The 22,816-nt window shown below is 33.3% G+C and overlaps 2 protein-coding genes across 5 annotated transcripts in view; both read right to left on the reverse strand.

Moving 5' to 3' along the window:
• The window catches only part of LOC106122104 (monocarboxylate transporter 3), a 45,296-nt gene extending 31,581 nt beyond the window's left edge, over nt 1-13,715 (reverse strand). The window contains exon 1 of the mRNA XM_013317969.1: nt 13,671-13,715. The gene's annotated coding sequence lies outside the window, so the exon portion shown is untranslated. The remainder of the gene's footprint in view (nt 1-13,670) is intronic.
• Nucleotides 13,716-15,608: 1,893 nt separating this feature from the next.
• Nucleotides 15,609-22,816, reverse strand: part of LOC106122083 (monocarboxylate transporter 4) — a 35,059-nt gene continuing 27,851 nt past the window's right edge. For all 4 annotated transcript variants that reach the window (XM_013317937.1, XM_013317935.1, XM_013317936.1 and 1 more), the window contains exons 8-14: nt 22,407-22,479; nt 21,508-21,727; nt 21,195-21,373; nt 20,518-20,661; nt 20,189-20,267; nt 19,671-19,902; nt 15,609-19,357 (exon numbers count right to left, since the gene is read on the reverse strand). In XM_013317937.1, the coding sequence (XP_013173391.1) occupies nt 19,108-19,357; nt 19,671-19,902; nt 20,189-20,267; nt 20,518-20,661; nt 21,195-21,373; nt 21,508-21,727; nt 22,407-22,479 (1,177 nt within the window). In that variant the 3' untranslated portion in view covers nt 15,609-19,107. The remainder of the gene's footprint in view (nt 19,358-19,670; nt 19,903-20,188; nt 20,268-20,517; nt 20,662-21,194; nt 21,374-21,507; nt 21,728-22,406; nt 22,480-22,816) is intronic.

The following is a 22,816-nucleotide window of genomic DNA, read 5'->3' on the forward strand; positions in this document are numbered from 1 at the left end:
AGGAGAAGAAGGAGAAGGAGAAGAAGGAGAAGAAGGAGAAGAAGGAGAAGAAGGAGAAGAAGGAGAAGAAGGAGAAGAAGGAGAAGGAGAAGGAGAAGGAGAAGAAGAAGGAGAAGGAGAAGAAGGAGAAGAAGAAGAAGGAGAAGAAGGAGAAGAAGGAGAAGAAGAAGAAGAAGAAGATTGCGATTTTTTGGATATGAAATGTGTTATATTAGAAATATGATAAATAAATGTATATGAAAATAATAATAATAATAACAAAATATATTTTTTTACCAAAGCAGAGTTTAGTCAATGTGAAAGTTGTTTAAAGCCTAGATGTTTTTGTTATTATTATTTTTACCAATTAAATAATTAGGTTACTAATATGAAAGTATTGGACCGTGAATTTTGACTTTAATTCGTGAGGTTACCATGTCTCAAACACATGTCTAATTGTCTGATACATATCTTACTAATAAATAAATTCGAATGTTTAGATGGATGGATGTTTTTTTCTTTGAAGGTATCATCAGAAAGTCTCGACAGATCTCGATTAAATTGTCACAAGCGCAGAACGTAGTCTGGATGAACACATAGGTTACTTCTACATGTTTTCTTCAATTGTTGCAAGGACAAATTCACATGCAAGAGCTTTACAGTATAATTTATTTGTTATTAAGTACAGTGAGCAAAACATATTGATAGTATTCGGACCGCAAGATTACTTATAAAGACGTATATTTGATTGTTTAATAAATACAATTCTTCTTTATATTAAAATAAAATCTACGTCGTTTATTATGCTGGAAAAAAACTTCCACTTAAATAAAAAACTTGAATACAAAAAAAAGATTTTACAAAAAACCCAAAGATATTAAGCGCCACGCGCAAATGCGGGGAATTCCAAGCGAAGGCGGTATGAGAATTATTTTTTAAAGCCCTTTATTATTAACGGATTAGATGAAGTCTGACAAAATCAACAAATTTTTGATGGTAAAGTGGCAATAATACATTGTCATCGAGGATTTTCTCAATATTATAATATTATATTTTAACTCTGAACACTACAGTCTTAGGCTGCCAGTCCACCAGAGCGGAGCGAGGCAGCGGAGCCGAGAAACGGAGAAATATTAACCAATAGGATTGCACAAAATCTCCGCTCCTCTTAAGTGGACAGGGACTTGCGAGCTAGTTTAAAATTTCATATAAAACCGGTAAGCGGAGCGGGGAAACGGAGCGGGGAAACGTGCGGGGATGCAAGTTTCTTCATCAGCTGTTTGGAAAAAAGTAAAATATTCACTGTGTTCTGAACGATGTTTGATATGATTTCTTAACCAAAATCTATGTTTCCTCATAGAATTGTTCAAATGGTATATGGTAAGTATTTCGGCTTCTTCTGACTCCAACTCTTCTTCCTCAAGCAATGTAAGGTAATAATGTATCAACTTTTTCGATGGCATGTCTGCTATCACTGACATTTCGCGTAGAACTAAACCAATCGCCCCACGCCGGGAGCTCGAAATCACTCGTCGCGTACTTGCTGCCTAGCTCCGCATATTGAAAAACACAGCAACTCCGCTCCGCATTACTTCCTCACTCCGCTCCGCAGCCTCGCTCCGCTCCGGTGGACAGTCACAGTACGCAACTCCACTCCGCATTAGTCCGTTTCTCGGCTCCGCTGCCTCGCTCCGCTCTGGTGGACTGGCAGCCTTAGGGACTTTCAAGAAACGAGCGTACCTCTTTGATAAAAGCCGATAACTTATGATTCCTCTGGTGTTGGGGATGTCCATGGGCGTCGGTGACCTTTTTACACTGTTCCTAAATGAAAAGAGATCACCGTCGTTTATTTATAAAAAAAAGAGTACGATGATTTTACGAACACTTCTACATACTGTAGCGAAATAAAGCCTAATGTTTGGCTTAAACATGCTTGATTTGTTGAGTTTCTTAATTTTAATCGTTAACATACGAATATATTATAAGATTACTTTAAATGCAATAAATAATGAAAATTTCTAGTAACTTCACATCTAAAAATAAGTAAATATTTTAAAATTTTGTTCCTAATGGATTCCGATTTGTACTTTGGTGGTTTTTATACAATAAGTCGTGAACAAAAAAAAATATAATAAATTCTGTACACTTATGGTAAGGTTAATAAGCAATTTAAACGCCAAGTATGCTACATACACGTCGTTAGAACCAGAGGAAGTGGCTTGTGAACAAAGTTGAATATTAAATATCATATTCAATCAAAGTACAACCGGAAACAATCGCTTTCTATTATATTGCTTGTTTCCGTCATATTTTTTTTATTATTGAAACGTTTACATTTAACAATTTAAGTCTTAAGAAGTTAGAATACCCAATGATCTACTAAGGATAAGCAATCGCAAATAATGTGAGAGGTAATAAATTTTTTTGGCAGTAGAAATCAACGTCAAGATGACATAAGTTCAACTCGACAGTTTTATCAAACAAAAGCACGTTGTTATGACGTCTTTATAATCTTATCAATGCCTCGTACACAGCACGCCTGAACTCTGACGTCATTCGAAGCTATGACCCGGTGTTTGACTTTGACCTGCATTTCAAGTATATTTTTTAAATATACAAAGATTTTACTAAGAATCTTTAGGTAACAAAAGGTCTCGGAAAGATGTCAACAAGGCCTTGTCCTGAGCTGTCGTAGTTGTGTTAGGGCACGAAAGGGGGGAATCTTCCCTGGGTTGTGCAGAAGCCCTGTGGGAAGAGTCCCTTTGGATATCTAGGAATCCAAAGGGAGTTCTATTGTACTTGAGTATCGCTACAAAGTTTTTAGTGGGTCAAATTCCATAGAAGGGAAAGAGAGTCTTCCTAAAGGAATCTTTCAAAAATTTCTTCCCCAACACCAAAAAAAAGCTTTAAGTTTAATCGTTTTGATATAATCGTATATTTGAATTCAGATTTATATATTAAATAAATTATGTAAACGAAAATAGGTCTAGACTCGACCTCTTATCCGAAGAATCTCGAATGTGACTTTGTTAAATCACTCAATAAGAGTTGTTTTAATTTTATCACGCGCATTAAAATGCGAATTCAAATTTATGTTAATAATTAAACAAGTTTTGTTCACATTCAGGTTTCAACTTTTATGACATGTTACAATAATAGTATGATTTTTTTACTTTTTATTAAGCACCTCTGTTAATATTTAATGCGATATTTAGTAAATGGAAAATTACCAACACTATTTAGATGACAAACTGTACTGTCTGTTCTATTTTATTTTATTTACATTCGTAAGTATATTGGTTATCGCTATTGTTCAAGTAACAGAAGAATTAAGAAAATAAATTGTAGTTTAAATCTAAATTAAAAAAAAAATAGTATATAGAGATACGCTGAAAAGGTATTTTAATCCAGAATTAAATGACTAGACTAGACCTACTAGAAAACGCGGAAGCAACAAAAATATGTTTACCTTAATATTACTTGTTTGATATACACGTTGAATAAAATATGTAAATACAGATTTAACTATAAGTTAGCCTAGACTTTTTCTATTCGTTGAGAACTCTCTGGGTTTAGTTATTTGTGAGCGGTTATCATCTTACGGACTCGTAAAAGCACAAAACGGTGTATAGAAATTGAATTGTAGATATCGTTGTGTGATGAATGCGATGCGCGGCAAATTCATGCGAATGCTTTCCTCGTTCTGCAGTGGGACTCGCCTGGCAGCCATTACTAGATACGGGCTCGCAGTCACGAGCCACCATAATGTTTGAATCTTGTATTACGTACTTATATCTTAATACTTTTCCCATGTCTTTGTATTCGATGAGTACGCGTCCTCATCACGAATGCTTTAAGGTCTAATAGCTCGTGACTATTTGTCTATCAGTATGCTAGGGCAATACTCTTCATAGTGTTTGAACCTCATGGTAAATTACGTAACATAAATGTGTGATATAAGTGACAACATATAACGTGTAACTTGATGTTAAATCATTGTTGTATCAGGTAAATAAATTATAGCTATCCCTTTCATTCTCTGCGTATAAAATAGAGATAGTAATTGTGTTCGGATACAAGTATCGAGTCATTTTAAAATCACTGCAAAAATGTTGTTAATAAACAGACGGTTATAATAACAGCGGGGCTAGACGAAGTGCATTTGCTTCGAAGCGATTCCATACGGATTAAAAAGTTATTGTCAGTTCTATACATTGTTGAAGTTCGCTATGAAATCGTTTCATTGCGAATGCACTTTCTCTAACCCCCCTGAAGAGTGTTTATATGACATCAAAGACATTTATCGTATTGATACTGCGAAAGATGTATATAGGTAGTTTAAAATTTTATTTGGAAGAATATTTATAGTTATAGTTATAGTTTCACTTTAAAAATTTATATATTTATATACATTGGGCCAATTTGATATATTTTATATCAAATTGAATCGATCGATATTAAATAGGAAGAGGAAATAAAGCAAATGTATCAAGAATGCGTATCAATAAATCGTCAGAATATCGTTTACACAAGATAAACACAAGAAACGTAATTTTTATTACCTCAGGTTTTCCTCTAGAAACTTTAGAAGTATTGTCGTTCAAAGTAATTGTGTTACTTCATTTTACATAATAGGAATATGTAAATTATGCTATTGTCAATGTCGCTCGCCGACAGAATTATGCTGTGTTTAAAATGAATTTGTTTTTGTGGAATATTTCGTCTGTCTCTCTCTCTCTCTCTCTCTCCTTGTGCTTTTTCTTATTCCTAAGATTTGCGACTCTCCTTGACCATCTCTTGCGCGTTTCTTCATTCTATGCGGTTCTCAGTGAATCAAGCAAAAGAAACGTTTCGACTTGCAGTAATTATTTAGATTATGTTTTAAATACCATTATTTCTAGTATTTGAACAATTATTAATCTTTTTATTATTTAATATATAAACGTTTTTAAAATCAGCTGAAATACCTACTTAGGTATCGTGATAAAAGTAACAAAAATTGAGTTAAAAGCAAACAAGAAAGAATGTTTATTTAACTAAGTTAGATTCCTTTTTTTCTCTCTTATGATGACATTGATATTGACATCTTGACACACATAGATTGATAGATTAATGCGTATCTTTAGATTATAGTGTTAGAGAAGTCACTTTGTCTTTCTTAATTCAATGCAAAATTGTCGAAAGCAAAAGATGGTGTCAATGACACTAAAAATACTCTTCAGAGAATAAATTGATTCCCCTTTTCATAATCAATCATCAAAACACGCTGCGGGGTGCCATCATTTTATTTCTGGATTCTTATTAATTTCCTTGAAACGTTTAGCTTCGTATTTAAATACGCGTGTAGAAAGGGCCTATAATAAATTTATACGCGTTAATCTTTCCTTGCAGATATTAAAATTTAGTAAACTAAATAATTACAGTTAAGTAAATAAATGTGAATAAACAAATCAAGAAAATGGATATTTGTAGCATTGTAATTAATAAATTAAATTTATTCCTATCCCTTTGAATGTTCAACGATTACGTACTAATGATTACTTTAATTCGTTTACCTATTAATTTATCTAAATAAACAATCTAATTAAAAGATAATACAGCATAATATGAGCCGAGTTAATTAGACGACTTATGTTTTTCAACTTCAACAATAAATTAGGGACTTATTTTGAATTATCCTTAACTTACGCAACGGTAAATCCCATGTAACTTCTATATACAGTCTCTTAACTGCGTACATAAATTCATGTTATCTACTCATTGGAAACTGCGTCGTTGTAGGGTTTTTAGAACTATGTTTTTTAACAGTTTTCCTTATACAAAGTAGATATATCAAATTAACTCGAATAATAATGTACACATGTTATTGTTTTAATGATATTTGTACCGGAAATTTGACTGTATATTGAGGGTTATCTGATTCGTATTTAGAAACTTTAGGTTTTATACAAAATCCTAAAAAACTATGTATTTACAAGAATTAATTACTTAGAAAAATCGGGAAATCTTTTCTAATCGTTGTATATTTATAAATTAGTATATAAATATTAAATTATTTAAACTTTCGTGAGACATTATAATAAACTTATATTAAAGCAGTCAGCAATCAGTAAGCGACGGGCCGCGTCTGCGCAATAATACCAGTCCCACTCACCCTGATGGGCTCGAAACTAGTCGGTGCCGCCATCGGACGAATATACGTGAGTGTTTAGCCGTTTTTATACAAGTTTAGTATAATATATAAATAGTTATAAAACATGCTTAATTATATTTAATTGGTCTAAAGATAAATGCATGTTTCTTTGTTAAATAAACATTGAATAAGGGCTGTTCATAGCGTTACTAATTGAATAATTGAAATTCTTATTCATGAGCGGACATTCCGATCTACAAAAACTCCGAAAAGCTTCAAGTACAAAATATAAAAGTCGATTTTCACTGTCGAAATCTATATAAATAAGTTTAATTATTTTGATATCTCAATTACTTTAAAAATAATGAGAATCATGCACGAATAACGGCGGTGAAAATCTACGGTTCAATTTAGTTATTCACGCGAGATCCCCTTTTCACGGTGATGATTCTTTTGTTTACAAAACATAGAGATACCACGTACTGAGAGCATGTTCGAGATAATTTATACTTAGAATATGTATTTGGTAATTTCTTATATTTAGTTTTAAATATAAAATATTATGTTTAAGATAAATTGTCCCTTGTTTTTACAATCGGTATTCGTTCCTTTAAAAATTCATCAATAATTTGTTAATTAGTAAATCTGAAGCCCCTTTCTTAAAGCCGTTGTATAATACTTTTGTCAATGCGCAGAAAAAGTCGCGGATATTAGCCAGTACCTATAAATAAAATAACCTATAGAATCTATAATATAGATAGTTAACTATAATTATAATTGTGATTATCTTATTTGAGAATACGTATAATAAAAGCGATTCATACTTTCATTTTTTAAACATTCAACTTTACATAAACAGTTCAAGGATAAAAAAATATTATTTTATAAACTTCTTGGTAATGAGCAAAGCTCGTTTCTTATAATCATAACAAGATAAGGTTGAGTGACGACGCAGTGCAAATGTTCCGGTCTCCATGTATAGTGCCATTCACACACTATGGCGGCTCGCAATTAACTGTATCTGCGTGAAAGTTTTTTTTTTTATATAAAATAAAGAGGCAAACGAGAAGCGGAAACACCGGGTCAACGACGCCCATGGACATCTGCAATATCAGAGGAACCGCAAATGCGTCGCCGGCCTTTGAGATGGTGATACGCTTGTTTCTTTAAAGACATATATTCTTGCTTTCTTGCTATAAAGCTCCCATTAAGTTTGAATATTATAATATATCCGCTTCGTATAGTTGTCATTTATTCTATCGCAAATGTTTTATTTCCTCAAAGCATGATCTTTGATACGAGACAACTTCCTGGTATGTGTTGTTTATAACTTATTTAAATCACTGTTTATTTATGATACAAACTAGAACAATATAATTTAATTGAACCACTTCAACTAAAATTGCACTTGATCTTGTAGAAAAAATATTCACACCTTTGAAGATTCTGAGGTAGACAGAGACATCTATTGGTTTACCACTAACCTTCTTTAGATTTTTGCAATTGTAAATAGAAATGGAACATATCCTAAGTTCGCGCGAATTGTCCCGGCTCTCCGTGTGAAATACCACGACCACAAAGAAGACAGGCGTGAAGTGGAAACAGTTCCGCGTTTCGTCTGATGAGTGTGCGTCCCGGAGGCCTAATTTAGTCCTCTTTCCCTTCCTACCCTTTTTCTTATAAGGAAAGGATGGGAAGTGGAAGTGGACTTTCCGGGTGAGAGGATGCAAGGAAAGGGAAAATATTTTCTTTCTGTGCATCCTCTCCTCCGTCGATTAAAGATAGGAAACGCATATGCAATAGTGTATGTCTATGGGCAACGGTCACTTCCCTATTTCAGCCATTTCAGGTGGCCGCTCGCTCGTTTGCCGCCTTATGATATAAAAAAAAACTGTACAGCATAACTTAAAAATTTAATATAACATTATTTTTATAAATTTAATATTTTCTTTATGTTACTTTATTGAAAAATTAAGATGTTATCCTTTTACTACATGCACAACGGAAACCTTGGCCCTCTTAATCAATCGCCTTAATAATAACGTAATTTAAAATAATTTTCGGCAATTTAATTTACAATGAGTTTAAAAAAAATCAAATTAAGTACAATTTAAAAATGCAGGAAGCTGATTTTGCTTGTTTTTAAATATGAAAATGTTGTATTATAACGGTTTATTTTATGCGAATATATTTTACCTAGGAGAAATATACAATTATTAAATAAAACATTTAGGCGGTTGGTATTTTTTTTTTTTTAAACTTGGTGTCAATACCTTACGTTAGTGGGAAAGTGACTGTGAGAAGATGACGATGATTTCTGAATTAAACAATAAATATAATAAAACTTCCTTCGAGTAGAGTTATATTTAATAACTTTAGCAATACAGCGAAGGTCATTACAGGACAAATTCGTTATTACTTTTTTGTACTGGCAATAAATCAATCGTTTACAAGAATTTGTCTGGTGCAAGTCTGTGGTGGTATTACATCATTCATTATGAAACTTTACAATTGTCTACTGTTTCAGTTACGTCTTTCATAATATCTGCATTGCCGTGTGTGTTAGTAAAAGGATTTGTAAATATGTGTCGACTCGTCAATGGAAGGCGTGTCGTGACGTAGTTATCGTGAGCGTGTATCGTATCGTTGTGCGTGGTGGAGGTGATGAGGCGTCTTGTTTCTGCATCGGTTTGTTTATTTTTAGCCGCGTGTATAGCACGGAGCGAGGAATGTGTCTACAACCGTTACAGGCGGCTCATTATGATGGCGCTACTCACGTTCTGAAGTTAAGGTGTGCTTACACTAGTAAACAAACATTTTTTTGCTGACGCTATGTCAACAAGTAATTTTTTAAGCGCGGAATGCTGTTATACCGCTTACCTAATCACTATTTTTGTAGAGATTCACATTTAAATACCTACATATAGTAGTAAGCGTTTAATTTCTTCTTAATGTTCGTTAATTTAAGATTTAAATTAAATAGAAAGACAACAATCGATCAATCAACCTTCAAAACTGAAAGTTAAGTACTTTGATTAAACAACATACATATACAACAGAAATTGTAAAACATAAGATGGACATGTACAATAATTATAATTAATAGGAGCAATTAAACATTCTTATCTAACAATAGGAGTATCGGTGGCTCATTGTTCAAGCACTTGACTTGCAATCTGCAGGTCTTGGGTTCGAATGTGTTTTTCGATTTCCGGTTTACATATGTACATTTATCAGACGTTCTTACGGTGAAGGAAAACACCATGACTATGGCCTAATCACCCTTAACTTAGGTTAGGCTCCGAGCCCCTCGGTGGGAATGTATACTGAGCTGATGATGATGATCTAACAGTATGTGCTTGTTTAGCTTGTAAAAGTGGATTTCCACTGTGTGTGAGACTCCTATTGCATCGAGGCCAAAATCGCTTGACGAACAATGGAAGAGATGTCGTCGGTACCTATTTCTTTACATCCCCTCTTTGGTCGATGCTAGGTAGGCAACGCATCTGCAATTTCAGATGTCTATGGCCACTGATCGCTTCGAGATTTCGGAGAATTCATTTGGCAGTTTGCTCGCTTGCGAACATATACTATAAAAAAAATTACTTATGTACGATATTCATACAAGACACAGCCGCGAAGACAAAGCAAAACGACAAGTGTAAGATTTTACATTATTTTTTACCGAATTCTTACTTACACGTGCCGGGAACAACAGTAATAAAATTAATTGCATAATTTGTACATCAAACATTACTCTTTAGAAATTGCGTCTTCCTTTAAGCTTAAATTTACCTCACAAAAACTCGGAGGCCCTGAAAAGTTTTTATACGTCTGCACGTTTTAATGGCCGACGTAATTTCGTTGTAAAATTACGTCTTATTTACATTGCAAGCAAGAAGCTGCCTTACATAATTTTAAAGCAAATAAAAATAGTTGCTGTGTGTTAAAGAAATAAATAAAAGGGATCAAAGGTATCGCAACGCAACAAAAAAAATATTTTTCTTTTCTTTCCAAAAAATTATTTTGAAGTTATTTACGACGCATGCATATAATGGTTTACACAAGTGTAGTGAAGTGAATTACACAATAGCACAGCATGTGTTATCGAAATCATAATTACTTTAGGTTTTTTTTCATTTGAGCACTATATTAAATGTATTCTTTAAATTAAAACATTATTTCAAGTTAACTTCAAGTTCATTGCTAATGCGGCCTTGACTGAGGCGACCAACCGATTAAATATGCGTACAACATTTTTTGACTAGCTACATTTAAATTTACAAGAGGTGTGTTAGAACGTATGACATTTACTTTTTTTATATTGAACGACACCACCTTAAATATATTTACCGAACTTAATATTTTTTACACTTATATTAGTTACTTAATTCCAGTTCTCTATCGCAATATTTAGCCTTTTCTTGGTCCTTGCTCCCAAAATTAGGTAACACATATTGTAGTTACTTTACCGAAACTAAGTAAAAAAACCCACAGTCACAGCTCTGTTCATCTCTGCCTTATTCTTGTGTCAATCAATTCAAGACAATTTTTTTTTTCGCAGAAATTTTCAAGGTAACTTATCTAGCACTGTGTGAGTGTTAGGCGCTGGAGTCATTACAGTCAGATCATTGTTCCGTGTCCGACAAGGCCGGCTGATGTAACGCAAGCACATAGTTGCACGAGCCAGCGGTCAATGACCTTGTCCGCGTTCACATTATCGATATGACATCGATAATGTAGACGCACATCACTATTTATCCCGTTAACGTTGCTGTGAATGTGAGGAGAATGATTTTGTGACTATTTCAATCGTAGATGGCACCGATTGTCTTTGAAGGAAAGTTAGGGGGATAAATTATCGGAAATATAAAGAAAGTTATTTGCAAATATAAAATGATATTTATTTCTTATTGAATTATTGATTATTTATTAAGTAATATATTGTAAATTGGAATTCATTGCATATAACACATTTAACAACATGTTAAGTGGTATAGAATTTTAAGTAACCTATGATCCGGTTTTTAATGCTTGAAAGCGACTAGTTGACGTTTAAAACAGTTTTTTCTTAAATCTAATGTAGCTTTCTTGTGAGACAATGCAGGTACAGTTTTTATAACATATGAATCATCGTCTCCCTGTCTTTATTCTATGTGTGGTCTAGGCAACAGATTTTCATCCGGGAAATCGACCACCGTATTGTCACCTTTCACACACTAACAGATTTTCTTAAGTAAAACTTTATATTTACATTTCAAACTAATTTAAAAGGAACTTGTTTGCAATTAATGTCAGTGCGAACAGATACTATAACTGCTCCTCAGTCCCAAGTACTGCTCAAGGGCTAACATAAACAGACGCAGATGTGATGTTAAAACATACGCGATTAAATGAACTTTGTTTCACCATTCATTCAAAATTTAAAGATTCTTTAGGGTTCCGTACCTCGAGAGGAAAAAACGTAACCCTTATAGGATCACTTTGTTGACGGTTCGTCTGTCTGACAAGACCCTTTTTGTCAAGAACACGCGAAAGTATTAAGCTGAAATTTATTTTTATTTAGTTTGTACTTCAACTAAGTCGAATGACGATTGATAGATCGATGAACAAAATCCTAGTTGTCCGACTCTACGGTGTAAGATCAATAGAGGCCAAGGAGATGATGAGGAATCAAGTTTTCTCAACTTTCTCAATTTAAGAACCGCTACTCTTTTGTTTTTCAATGAAAACAAAAATTTAAATAACATGTAAAGTCAAACCTGAATATAGCAAGAGTAAGGGACCTCTAATTTCTAAAGGTTTCTCGTTTATCATGTTCGACTGTATTTTAATAAAATATAAAAACTGCTTGTGGTTAATTAAATATAAACAATTGAAACATTCTAAAGCGTTTAACTGAACAGTAAGAAATGTCTAGAACTTGCCACGTCAAGGAACAAAACGTGCGAGGTCGGAACATTAGCCGAGCGGAAAACACAACCGCCTGTGCTGTGCTTAACAGACCTTCCTCTGATTTCATCGGAATTCATTGAAAGTGTTGAACTGCTGACGTAACAAATTAACCTGTTACAGTGAATGCACGCGCAGCCATTGACAGGTCAATTGCTGTCATACAGTACGCTCAGATAGAGGTCGCTCGGATTGTTATTTTTTTTAAACGATTAATTTATCCATTACACTTAAAAATCACACATGAGGTAATCATCTTATTCATATTATAAATGCGAATGTTTAGATAGATGGATGGATGTTTGTTTCAGAACGGCTGAACGTACATACCTCGATTTAATTTGGCATACATATAAAAGTTAGTCTGGAATAATACATAGGCTTCTATAATATAATGGATTTTTATAATTCTGCGCGGACGGGGTCGCGGGCGACTGTTAGTATTGTCATGTTTCTCGTACCAAGAACCAGATTAATGTAATCTTCAGGTATTGGAAACTAACGTTTAAAATTTATAAAATAATTGTATTCAATCCGGTTATAATAATTACGAGTAGATGAATGAGAATACAAAAGACGTCTGAACTCACAATGATTTGTAACCTTCCGAGTAAACTAGTTCATAAGCCTTGCTATTTGATTTGTTTATTATCGATTGTTCTCTATTTACTTAGAAATGGTGTATATTTCGCTAGTTCTAACTGTATCATTAGATTATTCATATAATTTTATATTCGTAATACAACATAAACTAAGAATAATTATTATTTAAGATTAACTTTAATATTAATGTAATAAATAGACTTCTTTAACAAAAGTAGGTCACATGTGTCAAAGTTATCAATGAGTCGTAAAATTTCATGCGTTGCTTATTAAAATGTATATTTACATCATGTGGGCTGATTTGTGAAACAAAGTAATATATTCTTGTCAACAATAAGCACAAATTATTACAATTAACAACTTTTTAGCTTCATAATGTAACTATTTCTTTCAATTAATTCTTTAAAAAACATTAAATCTATATCAGGCATAGTTGTTCTGTCCTGTAGTAAGAATGAATTAGCCTCCCATTTTATGACATCGTGCGATACACGAGACTCGTAGCGATTAACCTCGAGGTCAGACAAACGCGAATTGATCAGTCAATTTTATAAATGCCATCTTATATCTAGATCAGATGTATGACGTAATATAGTAGGTCATTTCGTCATATTTGTCACAATTATCTTAGGTAACTTTGATATTGTAATACTCAGATTTTAGTTGTAGGTTTACGTTGAAATATATAGTGTATGTAGACAAAGTGCAGATAAACATAGCGCCTTAAAGCAGAGGCCTGTAACACTTTATATAAAATTATTATGAAACCATGCAATTGCGGTTTTAGGTCTATTAGCACTCTGAGCGAAATTTCTCAGACGCAGGAGATGTGAGACTACAATTCGCAGATCTGCGACGCCTCTTTCTGTCCAGCGCCCTGGGCGGTCGCCTAACCACGCTCTACCACAACACCGGCACTGAATCTTTATACCTTGATGGCGAAACTAAGTAATATCCTTAATAAAATGCGGTAGCTCAGTCATTAAATAAATTGGTTACTTACATTATTTGTGTTTCAGTTGCAGATGGAATGGAACAGGTTCAACAACACTTCACTAGTTTTCAAACTTATAAAAAATGGATAGATTTTACTATTACAAACAAAAGAAACGTGATTATTACCACAATTGGGCTTTTTGATTACCCAGTATTACAATGCTGTTGCATGACACATGTTCGGGGGGTGACTAAAGTGATGCGGTAGGTGTGAAAAAATGTTTTAGGTAGTAATATTGGTCTACCCACTTTTTGACGCTCTCTCTCTCGAGGTGCCTCTCCATTTAATGGAGGTAGGCCGTCAGCTCAGTGAACTTTCGCCGATCTTGTGTCAAGCGAAATCGATAAGTAAACGCCACAAAGTCTAATTGAAAAATGAAATCTGTTTTGTATACTTTACACTAGTGTTCCTACACATATTTCAGTTTACTTCCGCAGTTCCGGTAGATGTTACTTATAAATACTATCTTTTATCTTTAAATGAGCGATTCTTGTATATATATACTAGCGGACCCGACAGACGTTGTCCTGTCTACACGTCTTAAATTTGAATATTATTTAAAATTTGACACTGCGATGGTAGCGCCGTCTGTCGGATCCAATGTAAAACATTCCAAAATTAACAACTACTAATAAATTAAAAAAACATTGTCCAGCGGACATAATTGTGAATCTAAACCATTCCCAGATCCCATCAAAATTCATCATATATATATATATATATATATAATTCTTCTGTGAGTGTGTATATGTCTGGAATCGGCTCCAACGATTTTCATAAAATTTAGTATAAAGAGGGTTTCGGGGGCGATAAATCGATCTAGCTAGGAATCATTTTTAGAAAATGTCATTTTATTCGTGTTTTTCTATCGGTAAGATCGAAAAACATTATTCATATTTCATCATTTTATTAGTAATTCGTACTTAAATATAATTTCCAAAAAACACAATTTAAAAAAAGAATACCGAGCAAAGCTCATCCAGCTCGGTCATCCAGGTACTGGTATTAAAATAAAACAACTAATTTCAGTCATCATCATTTAATGAATTATTTATTTACAAAAGTCTCGGTGGACATAACGATTAGCTGTGGAGCTAGCGACTTGCGCGATACAAATTTGCAAACGGTTCAAACATAATGCAATAAAATAACTAATTTTTTTTTTAATTTTTTGGCTCATAAAACTGATTAATAACATTAATCGGCGGTCCCTAAGTATATAATGGTAAGTTTCATTTTGATGTCATTACAGACAACCGATTTTTTTTTATCTTTTATTATACTTTAAAATGATTACACATAACATTGATCCATTTTATTTAAGAATTATTCAATATGCTGTAAAAACTGTGAAATACAATTAATTACGTCGTAGCCAGTAAAATCTGAATTGTTTACAAAATTGCAAATTTAGACATGACCACACAGATTAATTCTCTTTTGCCGTAAAATGATATAGCTAAGAGAAAAAAACTGCTTAGTTTTTGAGCAACAAAGACCTAAATCAAATTCTATAACGTAATTTTACTTGAGTCTTTTAGATGTCATCATGAAATTTAGGCCTTGTAAATAAACCTTTAAAAAACATTCCTTGCCTTTTTTTTAAAGAGGGGGAATGCGTTACGCATACCGGGTGCCTCGGGGAAAGCCACTCCGGTTATGTGGGACTCTCTCCACATCCCTAAAGGGACAAGGAGCCTACCCACTAAACCCCCTCTGGTTCCCTCGACTCACTGTTTACCGGGGTGTGGGCACATGTGAATACTCTTCGCACACACCGGTCGGTAAACATTCCTTGCCTAGTTAAACAAAAATACCATAAAATTGACATTATAATGTCCTCGATTACGCTTAAATAATTAAAAAAATAATCGTTTACAAAGACTGAAAAAAAAAACATATAAAATTATTTTACAATTTTATTTACATCTATCACACTAAAAAAAACTTAGTATCATTAAAAACAATTTATAAACATTTAATTTGAACCTTTTGCAAAGGGATTATATAATAAGAAATGCTTTCAGCCAATACTGTGTATAACATAATTAAAAAAATTCCCGACAGCAAATTGATTTAAGCACCAAGCGAGCGGTGATTAATTAATTATTAAATGATTCCTTCAAACACACTTTTAAACTTATTTAAAAAATACCGAGGATTAAATAAAATCGATATTCATTTCTTATAATGATTTAGTTCAAATATAGACGGAACCAAATAAGATATCTCGACTTATCCCACGAAAATAGTTACATATCTTATAAGATCTTTTTGTAGATATAACTCTTTACATCGAATAGGTCGGTATTAAATTAAATATTGAATTAATTATAAATCGGAATTGAGACTGAATGAATATTACCTTAGGTCTGTCGTAACACTTAAAAAAACTTTTTTTTCAATGCCCTTTGTAGTACGATAAAGAAAGAGATATTTTATAAAAGTGTCCTCGAAGTGAAAACCAATGCTTAGGAAATGTTAAATACTTTTTTATAAGCAATTTATATTTATATGGACTGCATTTTGGCATATAAATGATTTTATATAATAACCCTTGCTCGCTCATGGTCACTAATTATGACAATTTTTTTTTAATAATCCCATTCTTAACAACATAACACTTTTGGTTTTCCATAAAGCTATAACAATAGTTAACGTTTACTCAATAACTTTTTTATGAATTATTTTCAATACAATCTTTTTTTTTACATAAAATTACACTTAAAAACTTACAAACGTAAATTAACATTCACCATTATAAATTCATGTATGGGCTGATTTATAAATGACATTTGTTTATATAGCATCTTTATCACATAATACTTTCTGTCTATATTTAGACCTTAACTTTTTTTTTAACTATCTAATCACGCTTAAATTTAAATTATGCTTTATCGACATAAAAATCTATGACAAAAAATATATTATCTCCAAAATACATATTGATACACTGGCAAGTACCCTACTGCTTCTTGACAATCATTATTTGGTTAACGCACAAGGAATTGACTCTGTGTTGCCATTTGCTTTATATATCATTATTATTTACATCGTAGAGTTGTTCATAAAAAATGGCACATCTTCGATTTTTACATACAAGATATTTGCCAGTCAATGGCAAAAAAGATAATTAAAAAAAAAACAATTCATAAATTAATATTTTAAAATATGTGCATAATATTATGGTAACACCATAAAATGAAATGAATAATATATTTTCATAGCCAAATGAAATGATAAATTTAGCAGAACTTTATAATTGTAACGAATCAATAAGATAAAGTAAATAAGTTAATCATTATTTACTTTACAGACCAGTACATAAGTTAGGCCTGTTTCAAAAACTACCTGATATTTTTACATAGTAACATTCACCTTCTAATTGAAGGCTTTCGGTCCAAAGTAGTATCATTTTAGATTTTAATACTAAATAGGTGACAAATTTTAGAATATGTTAGCCTATTCTATGTCGCTGTACGGTTGCGAACATTGTCAATTCATAATCTGACTAGGTCGACTATTTTTTTATTGTATTAAATAATTTCACGAATTCATTGCTGTTTACTTTTTAATATTTCCTCGTCATATGAAGTGTTAATAGAAACATGAAAACTTATAATTAAAAGATTGCTTTTTATATATTTTTACACCACATTAAGTACTAAAAATTCTATAGTTCGCACAAATACTTGTCATTAATACATTTTTAATACTTGCCAATAATTTTTAATAATTAATGGACTCCATTAATTTTTTTATTAACTTTTTAAGAATCTTAAAGATTGAGTATTATTTTTTTATTGCGACACTAAAATGCTTTGAAATGGTAACAATTGTTAAAATATACATATTTACATAAGTTTTAGTGAAACAAGCTCTATTGATTAATTCACACGTAAGAGGGTTAAAAGTTAAGCAACTACTTAATCTTAGCCAGTTAAGGTAAAGTTTATTTTGTACACATTAACCAATGATGTTTTAATACATAAGATATACAAGAAACAGTAACTAATTTAACTTTCAACTTCATACATAAAGTGAAATAAATATTGTTATGTACAAACATAACTTTATATACACGCAACTTCAGTGTACGTAATTCTTTAATAATAATATACCAAAAAAAGTATTTCTTTGTTCTGGATAATCTTAGAAAATACCGATACGACTTTTTTACTGCAACAACTTTTTTTATCATCAAATTGTTTTTTTTTTAGTTGTCTGTCCACAGAATAAAGTAATGGGGGATTACTTATTACTAAAACATCAAAGGCCAATGAAAAAAAGCAGTATTTAACTTATGAAATAAGTGTCAAAACATTGTACTTATGGAACCGTCAGTCTAGAATTCACGAAATATCTTTACATTATACAAACAGACAAATTGAGCATTTAAATTCTTATGAGTAAATTTCTTGTTCGTAACTTCGAGACCAAAAGATATGGTAGTCGTTGCCTTTTTGGCATTTAATAAAATGCCCAATATTTTTTGCACTGCAGTTTGTCCATAGAGTTAAAACATTTTTAGAAGTTCTGTTCTATTTTTAAATGTTTACATATTTACAGTTTCGATCATAATACAGTTTTTTTTTGTAATATTTTGGTCATTTTATAATAAACTAACAAATTATTTATTTGCTTTAAAACCATAATAGCAATGTCACAAAGCATTTTGAACTTTAAGATCAAACAGTTAAATACTATTTTCGCGGAGCACACGGTGAACTCAAATTAATTAAATTCAAAATTGTTTTTATTTACATATAAGCTTTAGAGCGTTATTTTATTATTTATATATTATGTCTATATCTTCTTTGGATGTGAATGTTTAAAATAAAGCGAATATAAATTATCTACTTTATTGCAAACTTTGTAGTAAGTTTAACTTCGTGTAAACTTATTTTTTTCAATATTTTAAACCATACAAGAACTTTGTATGGTATTATACCAAATTTAATTTCCAGGTCTGGCGGTTTATGATATACAGGACGGTAGTTTACTCCTTAACACGGATTGAATCTATTCATTCAGTACACGGCAATTTGGACTTTATACTTAAGTAATAAAGCACACTTCAAGCAAGCAAGTTTGCTTCTTGATATTGCTCATTAGTCACTGCACTCAATATCTGTCTTTATTCATTGGTGTTAAAGTATAGTTTTGGACTGTGCGTTCTTCTTGATATTATTTAGTTATCACTGCATGGTATATTGATCTTTTTGTGATAGACTTAGAGCACACTTTTACGCTTCGTGTTCTCATAATATTTAGTAGTCACTGCAAAGTACTTTGGTCCTTAATAGTTGGTATTAAAGCACACTTTCACACTGCCTGTTCTAGTTGATAATATTTAGAAGTCACTGTACTTTGGTATTAGACGTCACTTTCACTTGATATTTTAGTATTCACTGCACTGTATTTTGAGCTTTATGTAAGGGTGTTAGAGTACACTTTCGCGCTGCGTGCGCTCGCTGGGGCTGTTGGTGCTGGTGGGGCTGGTAGGGCTGGTGGGGCTGGTGGGGCTGGGCGGGTCTGAGGGCGAGGCGGCGGTGCGCGTGATGGCGGGCGCGCGGCCGATGTGTGCGCCCATCGTGATGGGAGTGTCATCCGGGTCCTCATCCTCGCCTTCTTCAAGGTCTTCGTCGATCGGTGTCAGTACGTCTAATGGTTGTTGGATTTCTTCTTGTTTTCTGGGGATACAATAAGTTTATTAATCTTACTTCTCGAAAATTAAATGCGTAAATTTGTATGTATGGATGTTTCTTAGAAGTTATCTTCAGAACGGTTCAACGGATCTCGATAAAATTTGGCATAGATGTAGAACATAGTCTAGAAGAACACATAGGCCACTTACTAAGTTTTTTTTTGCAAACCGTGCGGACGGAGTCCTTGGGGGAGAGTTGGTACAAGAGTTTAGGCAGTGGATACTCACAGTTTATACGATTTTATGGAAGTTTCCAAGTAGTTTCTATGTAAATAAGTAGAGATTAAATTATCCCTTACCTTCTGAATAAAGGAGCAGCAAAAGAAGTGAGAGTAGCTGCGAGGAAGAAAGCCGCAGCCATGTAAAATGAAGCATCGTAGTTCCGTGTAGCATCGTACACAGCGCCGGCCAACGGGGATCCAATTATAGCGGCCGCACCACGGAACAGTATGAGAAGTCCGAACGCGTTCGTCAGCTTGTCCAGTCCCAGAAGATCCACCAGGATAATCGAAGTCAGAGATATGTAACCCGCTGGAATTATTACAATTTTACTTTTATTAAGTATTTTTTTTTCAGAAGACATCTTATATATAAAATTCTCGTGTCACAATTTTCGTTCCCATACTCCTCTGAAACGGCTTGATATTGAGTAGGTCTGAGAATCGGTCAACATCTATTTTTAATCCCGCGGACGGAGTCGCGGGCGACAGCTAGTTTCTTTATATGTTTTTATGATACAGAACTTTTTTACATATCGTAAAATTGTTGTGTTGAGTTAGTTTAGTTGTTTTTTTTTAATATTATAATTTATACTCACAAATGGCGATACCGAATGCGATAGCTACAGCTACATAAGTGCCGTATGTTGAACAGAACGGCGTCAATGCAACTGATATCTGGAAACGTTTTCAATTTATATAATTCAATTAGTAATAAAAAGAATATTTTAAAGGAAGCTGTTAGTTTTTTTTAAGCGTGAGTTTCCACTGCCGGTACATGACCAAAAATATACTTAATTTTTTTTGTTTTGGAAAAATTGCAATAACAATTTATTTTGACAGGTTTAAAAGGTGTCGATTGTTTTTTTTTTGCTTTTCCAAATCGGGTTTTGTTTTTAATTATTTTTTTTAATATGTTGCGTTTTACCGTGGCAATAACAAGGCAGATGTTGTTGAGAAGTAAAGCGTCGACTCGCGGCAGATCGGCGACAGCTCCGCACGCGATACGACCAATCGTGTTCGTAATACCGATTATTGATAAGAGGAAAGACGCCTGCGATGGCTCCACACCCTGAAATTAAGACATGAACAAAGTTTTATATAAGAACTAGCAGTCCACTGCGACTTCGTAAGCATAGACAAAATAGTAGCCTATAACATGGCCACGTGCATCAGGTACCTTCCCGTCCCAGTCCCGTCAAAATCAGTCCAGCCCTTCCGGAGATTACCCAAAACAAACGCGTGCCCAAAAATGTGTATAACATATTTTTTTTTCGATATTACATACAGACAGTCTTATTTTATTAATATGTATGCATTATTAAATGTGAAACCTGAATTGTGACGTCGTAACTTTTGAACTGACAAGTATATGTAAGGTCGGCAAAACATATTTTTAACAATAATTATTTTTTTTAAATCTGAATTATTTATCCATAAAATAATATAATGATTTTAATTCAAATCTGTTTTTGAAGCAATTATTCCTATTTGATAGTACATTTTATAATTCTTGCTAGTAACATTCAAGCTGGAAGTTACATACAAATAAATTTTACATCGATATAAAGTTTCTTTTATATGAGAAGTGTTACTAATACTGACATTAAGACATGCTGCATCGACGATGTAGACAAAAGGCACGTAGAGTCCCGCCATGCCGAAGACGTTGGAGACGCCGATGAGCATGAAGGCGGGGTCGCGCAGCAAGCTCACGTCCAACATCGACGCGAGCGCAGACTTGAATGACTCCGGTAGTGTCAGACAAGGACATAGGTCGTACTCTGAAACATATATATATATATATATATATATTATATTACATAGTTTGTCGTAAAAAAAATCCGTCCAAAAAATAAAAAGAAGGGACGTTGAGCGGCCAAGATATTTGAAAAGAGTAATACAAAGGTATACTAACGTTCCTGTCTCTCGAGGTCTCCAGTCTGCCTGCTCTGCGGCAAGCTGAGGACTGAGTTCCTGTAGCCCTGCAGCGACTTCTGGCTCTGGTACTGCGGCAGGTTGAGTACAGAACCCGAGTAGAAGATGTCCTTGCGGGACATCGGACGCACCATTCTGGATGGTTCCTTCACCGCGGCCACTGACAGCTTCGAGTTGTATACTTGACTCTCTGTGTCACCCTGGAATATATGAAAAATTATAATTAACTATCTGTCGCCCGCGACTCCGTCTGCACGATAAAAAAAGCTTATTTAGTAATGTGTTCCACGCTGACTCTCTTGGGAAAATAGAAGCAGTGGTTACCGGTTCCCTTCTGCCCCAGACATTTTTGGAATTATTTAGACCAACCCTGATGCTGACCACGATCCTCAGCCATGAGGGATCGACTCTAGAGAGAGAGAGTGTGTTCTTCCAGACTATGTTCTACGTGTACGATAACCAATAAACCTGGTAACTTCTAATAAACATCCATCCATACATCCAAACTTTGGCATTCATAATATGAAGGCTAATGTACACAGACATTGGCCAAAGGGCGGAGTCTCAGCTATTGCTCCTAGTGTGCTTGGAAACAGCGCTGAATTTTGCATAATATAATTAACCATGGGTTTCTGAGACGAAAATACCAGCTTAAGACATATTGTTATCTTTGTTTTTCAAAGAAAGTTACGGAGTTGAGGATATGTTTTATAGATATATTTTTGGTCTCTCACGGTTAATGTTGCAATTAAAGTGGGAAAAAAGACAAATTTTTGGATATCAAATAAAAAAGCTTCTATTTTTGAAAAACGAGGTTCAATACACTGGTATGTTTAGAAAATATGTTTTTAATTTAAATGGAAATATTAAATAACTCACATCATTCATATTTCTATGGCTGGCCATCGAAGTCTTCGAAGTGGCTTTGATAGCAGCGAGGGACGGTTTGAATCTGTAAGAGTGTTAGAAAATAAAAGCAATATTAAGATTCAAGATATATTCAAAATCTATATATTTAAAGATGATGATAAAGATATTTTGTGTACACACAAACACATTAAGGGATAGAATTAATCTATTTTAAAATGAATTTACATATAAAGCATCATAAAGTAAATAAGCGGATGTTAAGCGTGATAATTGTTTTCTCGCTAAAATGTATTTTGGTGACAATTCAACACGTCCAGTGGCATCGACTCTGCTTTGAGACTTTCTTACATGACAATCTTAGTGGCATTGCATGTGTTAAAATATAAAAAAAATGGCTACGTAATCTATTCATTTAAATC

The sequence above is a fragment of the Papilio xuthus genome, unplaced genomic scaffold, assembly GCF_000836235.2.
Source record: "Papilio xuthus unplaced genomic scaffold, Pxut_1.1 DF826933.1, whole genome shotgun sequence".
NCBI lineage: Eukaryota > Metazoa > Arthropoda > Insecta > Lepidoptera > Papilionidae > Papilio > Papilio xuthus.